General features: G+C 42.9%; 1 protein-coding gene across 3 annotated transcripts in view; it reads right to left on the bottom strand.

Moving 5' to 3' along the window:
* Positions 1-474: 474 nt before the first annotated feature.
* Pclo (piccolo presynaptic cytomatrix protein) overlaps positions 475-9,244 on the bottom strand; it is a 353,455-nt gene continuing 344,685 nt past the window's right edge. For all 3 annotated transcript variants that reach the window (XM_063237492.1, XM_063237501.1, XM_063237500.1), the window contains 3 exons: positions 7,259-7,393; positions 6,735-6,880; positions 475-4,855 (listed from right to left, as the gene is read on the bottom strand). In XM_063237492.1, the coding sequence (XP_063093562.1) occupies positions 4,715-4,855; positions 6,735-6,880; positions 7,259-7,393 (422 nt within the window). In that variant the 3' untranslated portion in view covers positions 475-4,714. The remainder of the gene's footprint in view (positions 4,856-6,734; positions 6,881-7,258; positions 7,394-9,244) is intronic.

Here is a 9,244-nt window from a genome sequence, read left to right as displayed (position 1 = left end):
TTTTTCTTTGTTGTCTAATCCAGCTGGTAAAGCTCCCTGACGTTAAAAACTACCATGTTCTTTCGCCTGTCTTAGGTTTCCAGGCTGCGGAAGTCACAGATGACAGAAAGGCACACTGATGACACCATTCATGGTCATGAAGCACAAGGAGCCCGCGAGGTGCCCGGCCAGTTGTCCCCCTGTCTACTCCAGGGCTGTGAAGGGCTACTCCAGGGCTACTCCGCCCTTCACTCTCTTCAGATGGCCAACCCTGTGGCTTCTACCTCATGCGAAGCAGATGACTCCACACCTTTGCCGAGAAACTTACAAACAGCTAAGGGAGCCTCTTTTAACCTCTTCATAGGAAACCTAAAATCTGCCTCCGTCCACACTAACCATCTCCTTTTCTACTTCTTTGCTTGAGTTGCACATTGACAAGTGGAGGTGCAAACATATGCTTACACCTGGGCCGGAAATCTCCACAAGCTCAAGAGGTCACAGTCGATATTTTGAATATTTATTAGTAAGGCTGAGACAACAGCCTTTATACAGCACAATTTATATGTTATCCACATACACCTTGTGTACAATCACAAAACCAAGACATATTTTTACATAGAGTAAAACTCAAGACAGATTTACAAGCAATTTTATACAATTCTCATATATTTTCAGATCAATTTATACAATCTTTAATCCAAGAATTTGCATGTGTTCATTAAATTTTCCAGAGGGATTTGGGGGGGAAAAAAGGAAAAAGAAAAGAAAAAAGAACGCACTAGCAAATCACCAACACGGCATGCAACGTATAGTCAGAAACAAGACATATCTCCGAGTACTGTATTTTTATTTTGAAATCAATTTTATCAGGTTTTCAATTTTTTCAGACAAGGTTTTTTTTCTTTAATACCAGGTGTGCTGTGAGTGTACTAGCACACCATTAATCAGTAGTGGGCGCATTTGAGCACATTACTTAACAAATATAGAGACACAGTCAAATAATAACCATATCCACATGCTGGATACCAAATGAAATGAGTATTTCAACTCTGCCTATTTTACCAAATGTGTCATTATATACAGCGTAACGAGTGAAGAAAACCCTCACGTAATCTACCTACCAGGGAAGGAATTTATTAATGAGTTGGGTCTCACGGGAACCTTTAATCCTAAGACTCTGGGACACACAGAAAACATCAAGGTGTCCCTGCAGTGAAGGTACCCTTTCACTCATCACCAAAGGAAGTAATTATTAAAGAAGCCGCTCATAACTAGTCACCGAGCTCTTTGACTTTCATTTCAAGCTCAAATAGAGGGAAAATCACTTCTGTCACACACAAAGTTATAAACACTTAGAGCTGTAGTTGGCTGATTTGGGAATATTCAACATTATAGCAATGAAAATAAGTTTTTAAAAATATTGTTAGTTATGATTTAAATAATAAAGTAAAAAAATACTATCAACATCTTTATGATATCTTAATGAAATGAAGCATCAATCAAATAATTTCTAATAAACTGGGCACAATATAGTAATATATAATTTCTTTTACTTCACGTCACTGACCACCGTTGGTGTCACTATAGCTACCACCACAATCGTCCTAACCGTTCCTATAATAAAAGTCTTTATCAGCTGGTTACCAGCTATAAGATTCCCACAAGATGACTATTTTAATGTGTGCGATCCACAAAGTAAATCTCACCAGTATGCTGAAAATATGCATTAATTAGTACGATTTATTAACATATGGACAATATTAAGAAGCAAAGATAAGTGCCACCCCCCATCTCAGATATGGTTGTTTTAAACTGCAACAGCAAATAATTTAGTGTTCTGGTAATTTCCTGAATATTAAGTAAACACAGGGAAAACACTCGTGTCTTGATATTGCGGTTACGTGTGTCTGGAATGATGAGTTTGTTAGTCCCTTTTTTTTGTAAAAGTTCACTGTGCTTTTCTTCTACAGCTGAGTTTCTTTACAACCAAATTTTAAACCTGCAAGAAGCTCCACTCTTTGATGATGCAATGAATCTGTGAGAAAACCGAGCCGCTTTAAGCTACTGTAATTGGATTAATCACATAATAATTAGAGATTACAAACTGTCACCATTAAGATAAAAAAAGGTAACTCTATTAAAACGAAATGAAATAAAAAGTGGAAAACCATGTGCCGTACAAAAAAGTAAAAAATACCAAGAGCCCTGTCTGCAATTAGAAAAGAAACCGCTTTGTCCTAAGGAGGATAATCGATGGCATGCAGGGAAATGCTTTCAGTAAGGACCGGGATTGCATAGAAGGGTTCCAGAACAGCCCGGGAGCTTGGCCGGTGCTGCGGGCGCACTGGCGGGCCTTACACTCCGGCGGGCTGCTTGTGGCCGCTGTATGGGCCCCGTGGAGCAGAGGCGCCCATAGGAGCCAGGCTCCTCCTCCTCCGCGTCCCTGTCCCTAGCTACCAAGGGGCGGTCTGGCTGCCGTCCCTCCACTGGGTTACTCTCAGGGCCGGGCCTGCAGCCTCTCCCCCAGGAGCAGGACTCAGGGGTCCCCAGCCCAGCAGCTCCTGCAGAGGGAGGTCTTGCAAACCCTCTCCCTTTCCCGCTGTGACTGGTGATTTTAGGCTTCCTCAAGTGCTAGCTTTTGCTGGAAATATCCATGGCAACCATCAGCAGCTCTAGTAATCTCTAAAAATAAAATTCTAGCAATACCTTATGCCCGATGCTTTTCCTCTCCTGCCCAGTGGTACTGCAGGCCCACGACCTCGGTTCCCAGGCCTGCGAGCCCTGGTTCCCATAGTGGGTTCCGTGGCCAGACTGGAGTGCAGGAGGCGAAGTTTTACTTCTTTAATGAACAGGAGAGTGGGGTCTTTTAGAAATTCTTTCATTTTAGAGTCTTACGCCTCTCTCAAATTTGAAGTATTTTTTCTCCAAAATTGAGAAAATGCAACTTAAGACCAATACTTTGAGTTGGCGCTTCTTAATCCCACTAAAACCTCACTTTAAGTGAAGGTGCAGCTTTTAAATTCAAAATGCTGGGAAGCAAGTGAGCTTATTTTGGGTAGAAAATGGGCACAGGATAAGATCAGTGTAATTCATTTCACTGAGTGTAACAGAATTTGCACATCTTTTTCATTTAATTCATCTTTTTTTCAGGATAAATCAAAGCTCACATTTTAAATTAAAACAATGCAGCTTTTTTCTTCCTTACTGGTTTTGTCCACACCAATACTTGCCATTGGTTTGCAGGATGATATTACATATAAAACTGAGAATTAAAAAGCCTCATAATAATTATGCCTCCTTCTGTGTATAAAACTGTATCTGGAAATGTGCTTTCATATTTCATAGGTCCCTTGATTTAATCATTCCAACAACCCAGGAGGAAGGACAGGAATATAACTTTTATCCTGTGGATAAGCAAACTGGAGGAACGTGCCTCCAAGTGACTTTTGCAACGTTAGGAGCAGAATCAGTACCTGAGCCAGGATTCTACCCCCACCAGGTGTGGTTCCCACAACTCCCTTGCTTCTCCTGCTACTGTTGGTTGGTGGAGCAGAAAATTCTGCTTAGTCACTTAGACGCTGGCTGTTCACTGTGTGTAAATAAAAGAGCTCAAGGTCTGTTTTAGTCTCAGACGTTGGCACTATGTTTCCCGATATATATGGACGTGATCACTGTGATGCTGTCACTTAGGGAGGGACCAGAGTGCCAGAGAAACTGGAGTCTGGAGCCAGAGCTTGCACTGCACAATCAGTTAATGAGTTCAGGGGAAAACATCACAGAAGAGCAGAAAATGACGCCAATTTAATTAATTGGTGTCACGGGGTTAGCATGATTTGCTTGCCAGAGAAAGGATTTCTCCTGACAATACATTACTCAAGGGAAAAGAACAATGCAGGATACACATTGAACTGCAGTCCCACAAAGAACAGGTGATTGCGCTGCCGAGAACATACCAATCTAATCGGGGCTTTGGTACGTAGAAGGGAAATGCCTTAGCTTAACGGAAAGCTATGGAGACTTGGACATTTTCAACCAGATTTCTATAACGATATGAGTCAACAGTCTTTACTCGCCAGATGTGGTTTTATTTCTAGATAAGTAATTTCATTAGTATCTTCACTCTACACTACTGACAACTATACTGAGACAATGTGCTTTCCCACGTGGACTCCCAGCTGGCCTGTGTACCGTGGAGTAAACCTGGCAGGATGTCAGCTCTGAGCTGGATGCGCACGGCCTCCTCGGCCATGAAACCGCTGTCCTCCTCCAGGTCCGGCACGTACCACGGGCGCATCTGTGTCAGATCTCAAAAAGCAACTTGTCTGAGAACAGGAGATGAAGAATTGTTCAGTTTGCGAGAACTGAGCCCTGGAACATCAGTTCTTTCATCCACGCCTTCTTTGCACGAAAGTTACTTGCGTGTTATATTCGAGGCCGTGTTCACTCCTGCACCTCAGATCTGCTCCAGGAGTCGCCTTTGCTGTAAGAAATCAAAACTCCCCTCCCGCCTTCTCTTCACCTTAGAGAAGATCCAAGGTCTCAGGGCTCTGCTGTGCTGCTCTGTCTTCAATCCCTGAGCTGTGTTCCTTTGTGTCCCCCTCTGCTGCCCAGGACAGGGAGTCCACAGGTGTAGACCCCTGCCCCTCTCCTACCTTCCCAGGATCGCTCAGCAGTGTCCAGCGAGGCTCTGTTGCGGGGCTCCTCCATGCCCCTCCCTGAGGACACGCGGTGATCCTTAGTGCGTGGCAGTGGGACTGACCAAGAGTTTATGCCAGTTGACAGTTCTTTTCCTGAGATCCACTTTGTCCAGCCAGATACAGGCTTCACCAATCAAGGTCTTTTTCATAAATTTCCCTCCATTGGAGAAAAGCAAAATCTAGGAAAAGAGAACCCGCATTGTATATAAATAAATATTTTTATCTGAACACACATACATATATATATTTTTTTCAATGTTTAACAGATACTGAGTTATCAAAGAAACAGCACAGACAAGAGGGGACTGAGTGAAAAATGGCAGGGATGGGCTGGTTTTGTTTTTTTTTTTTTTTTTTTTTTATATTTTGCAAAAGAACTAATAACAAGATGTCCTCAAGATTTCCATGATATAAATTAATTCATGTCAACATTTTAAAATTATTCCCCAAAGGAAAAGACACACCCTGAGGGATATGAGAACCCTAGATAACAAGTATTTAATCTGCTAATTCTAATTAGATGTATGTGTATGCTGAAAATAATGGAAAGTTTCACAAAAAAACTTTGCCAGACACAAGTTACTAGTTTATTAAATATTGAATCAAATAGAAAAATTATTTAAGTTCTGAGTAAATAAATAGGACTTCATTTCTATTTAGTATTAGCTGATTTTAACTATAGTATGCACTTACAACAGGATTCCTTAAGTCATTTATAGAAATAACATTATTCTACTGATCTGAGACCACCGAGATTTTTTTTAAGTAAGTAGCTAGAAGAATTGTAGAGCACGTTGGGTCAATCTATTACTCTTTGGTACTTTCCTGTGTTTTTCCCCCTTTTCTCTAACTTCAGAATCTCATGCAGGTAATTCAATTTTTTCGCATCTCTAAATCTTTATTTTTTTCCAACATTAAAAATATGTTTCTGGCTATGATGTCTTTTCTGGTTTTGGGCTTTAATAATCCAAGTGGCCCTGGAGTGTCACTTGAATCACTGTCTTATCAAATGGACTTCAGACTGCTCCTCCTGCCTAGCTTCCCCTCAGTACCGTGTGTCTCTGACACACTTGGCACACCGACTTCGGAGTTTCTCCTTTAGCTTGGATTCCACTCTAGCGGACCCCAGTTAGTCACCTCAAGGGTCTCTGCTCTGTAATGCAACTGTAGTACTTGTTGTTAGTGCAAGGCTTTATGTGCCAGGCCACAGGGTTTCCTCCTGTCTGCTCCTCTCTCCTCATCCACCTGCATTTCTCCTGTCACCTTCACACTGCTTCTCCTGAGGGCACAATGTGAGCAGATCTCAGAGCACTGACAGCGAGACTCGCCTTACAGGAGGTGACAGTGTGGAAGCCCAGGCCCCTAGGTAGATAAATTGCTGTGCAAAACAGACCAGGGCTTGTAGCCTGGCAGGGTAAGGCGTGGATCTGTGAACTGGTGTGGCGAATTGTACCAAAGCTCCCAGGAATCACCAGGTCCGTTTGGGGAGAGGGGGAGCGGGGCGATGGGTGGAGAGGAGCAGGAGGGCGGTCTGATGGGGAAGAAATGGCCATGTCCAAGGGCAGAGGTCCGACCCCATGCAGAGTGGGCCTGTGCAGCGCGCAGATCCGGTGAATGGAAGGGTATATAAGCCGAGACGAATCCATTCAATTCAAACCCACTTTGCAGACTCTGGATGATTTCAGGCCGTCTCAGGTCACTGAGGAACCCAGTCTGGCAGCAGCACGACAGAATGAATGCAAGGGTCCCACAGCAATGAGCAGGTGACCAGGAGACCACGGACATGGGGGAATAATAAAGATGGGGCCAGCCAGGGCAAGGGACAGTGAGTTCAGTGGGGCACAGCACTGGCCACAGACTGGCCAGCAGTGCAGACGAGGCTGCTGGGTGGGGTGACCCAGGCAGCCGAGGGCCCTGTGTGCATGCACCTCGGAGAGTGGAGCTTTTCTCCGCTGCCACAGGTGTGTGGTTAGCGCATACCCGCCCAGTGACTGAGTAGCACACAGCAAACGCAACAGAAGTGAAAAGTGAAAGGCGGTAAGGTGCGCGACCAGGTACCTGAAGAGAATGCCCTGCAGGGCTGAGGCTGAACCTAAAGGTCTCGTTAAAGGAAGGCTCTCGGTCGTGTCTGCACACCCGCGTCTTTTTCTTGATCACCTTCTTTTGGGTAGAGATGTTCATCACATATATCTTCACATACAAATCTGAAAATAACGTTGCAGCCCATTAAGGTCCATCAGCTTTTAACTTGTATTGCATGCTGGGAGCTCCTCCTCTGGTTTGTAGGGACACATTCCATACACAGTTTGTTTCAGACAACATAAATGATTAAACATACCACCTTTCTTAGCAATTTCACTTTCTTTCTTGCTGTTTAACAAATACGTTGCTAATTAATGTGCTGAAAATCTAGCTAAAACTAAGAAAAATGAGTTTATATTTTAGAAATTAACTTCATCTATTTCTGATGTATTTGCTACACAAACTAAATGTTAATTTATGTTTCACATACTACTTAAGATACCTCCTAGTGAATTCCTACATAGTTTATATATATTTATTTTTAACATAAAGTTAGGTACCTGGTAAATGGTCAGGAGACTTGAACTTGTAGGTGATGTTTCTGCACTGGAGAATTTCCACTATTAGCTGTTCACCATCTGTCTTCATCTCCTTTTTCAGTGCAATCTTGATTTCTCCCATTACTTGAGTTTTAACTGAAAGAATTTGATAAAAAGTTGAGGAATTTGTAATTTTGTTTACTAAATGTTTACTTCAATAATGCATATATGCTTCCATTTACTGAACGTTTGTCAAGCGGTAAGCCCCTAACTGCATCCTGTGGATACACAGAGAAGCCAAACACAGCCTGGGGTTTAGGCAATAAGTGCCTCCTGGGGGAGAGGATGAATTTCATAGATAAGCGAAGTCTATTCCATAATATGACAGGCTGTTAACACAGGATGAGGAGAAAGTACATGTGGATGTGTCGCTCAACTGTAGAATTTTAGCCAAAAGAAGTAATAGATGAGACCCTAGGAAGGACACAGAAAAATAATAAAATTCTGGCATAATTCATGGGAAATAATAGTATCACGTGAAACCCAGAAAGTTGTTTTCCCACAGTTGCTGGTCAGCAGGCTTCTCCAGGACACCCACCAACACAGCAGACACCAGGGTGTATTAATGTTCACCCTTTCCATTTTCCTTTGTAAAAGAAATAACCAGCAAGAATGCTCAGGGAAACAGCACAAGGAAGACAGTACGATGAGCCCCGAGGAGTGGATTCCGAGCATCATTCCCTTGCCGTGATTCACCTCGAGTTTTCTGGGGCCGAGGAAGGTTCTGACTCGGGGTCAAGCCCGTCCTAATCCCTACCCCTCTCTCTGCACCTATCCATCCAAGGGCTCTTTGCCAACCCCCTGTGCCGAGCTCCCTGTTTCAGAGAATGATCACAGTGGTGGCCAAAACAGCAGGCTCCTTGGGGTCACTGTTCACCCTCTACTGGGAAGAAGTAGATTTCTGTGCTTAATGCCTGATCAGAATGAGAGAACAGTTCTGAAGTACGAGAGCATTGTTTCCAGAGACCATAACCGAGTAGCTTGGCCTGGAAAGTGCTGTGTGACTGGAACCCAGGAGGATGGGGAAGACTTGAGGGCCAGAGGTCAGAGGGCTCTTCTGGGAGAAGAGAGTGCTCCTCACATGCGGGGTGCATCTGGGAGCTCGAGGCCCGTGGGCTCTTATAGCCGCGCTCACCGAGACCATGCTAACAATGTGGCTTTCACTTTCAGAACACAGGACTTCACTGGGACAGTCTCTAAACACAGTTGTTGGTAATTCTTAAACATTTTGGTCTTGGGAGTTCTTTGTACTCTTAAAAACAAAGGAAGAGCTTCTGAGAACTTGTATGTGGATTATAGCTATCAACATTGGAAATTTAAATTTCCTAATTTTTAATTGAAATGTGAAATTGGAGTCAAAAATGTTTACCTCAGTTATTAAAATACTATGCAATACATGTCTAATGAAAATAAGTGTACCATTTAAACAAGCCTGGGAAGTGCAGAAGTTTTCCAAGCGCTTGGCTTAGCGGAGGACAAACAGATTCTCACACTTGCTTCCACATAAAAACCACAGTAATATGTTATTTTAATGGAACTGCAAAAAATTCATCTCACACCGGCAGACAGTTGGAAAAGAGCGGAGCCCCTGCCATCCCTTCCTGACCGCTGTGGACACTCTGTGATACTATTCCAAAGTGTATTTTAGAAGTCTTTTAGAAGTTTGGGGTAATGAGGAATCTCAAACCATAGCAATGAGCTTTGTTATTATTCTAAAAACTCATGAGTCCACCCTGCACTCTGAGCGGATCTTTTAACTCTGCCTGAGTTGACAGTAAATATATTCTTACATAAATACTTTATGTGTTGAAAACATATAAAAGGTAGGAAGAAACAATCTGGTCCATCCCATAGACATTAAACAATTATTTTTTCATACTTTCTGATATGTTGGCATGGAATAAGTTTTACTTACCATTTTAGATTAGATCTGTCATTTAACCTAGC

Source organism: Cavia porcellus, unplaced genomic scaffold, assembly GCF_034190915.1.
Source record: "Cavia porcellus strain 051 isolate PalLab524CR breed Dunkin Hartley unplaced genomic scaffold, mCavPor4.1 scaffold_2, whole genome shotgun sequence".
NCBI classification, from domain to species: domain Eukaryota; kingdom Metazoa; phylum Chordata; class Mammalia; order Rodentia; family Caviidae; genus Cavia; species Cavia porcellus.
Note: the sequence above shows the minus strand (reverse complement) of the source record. Positions and strands in the feature narration are given on the sequence as shown.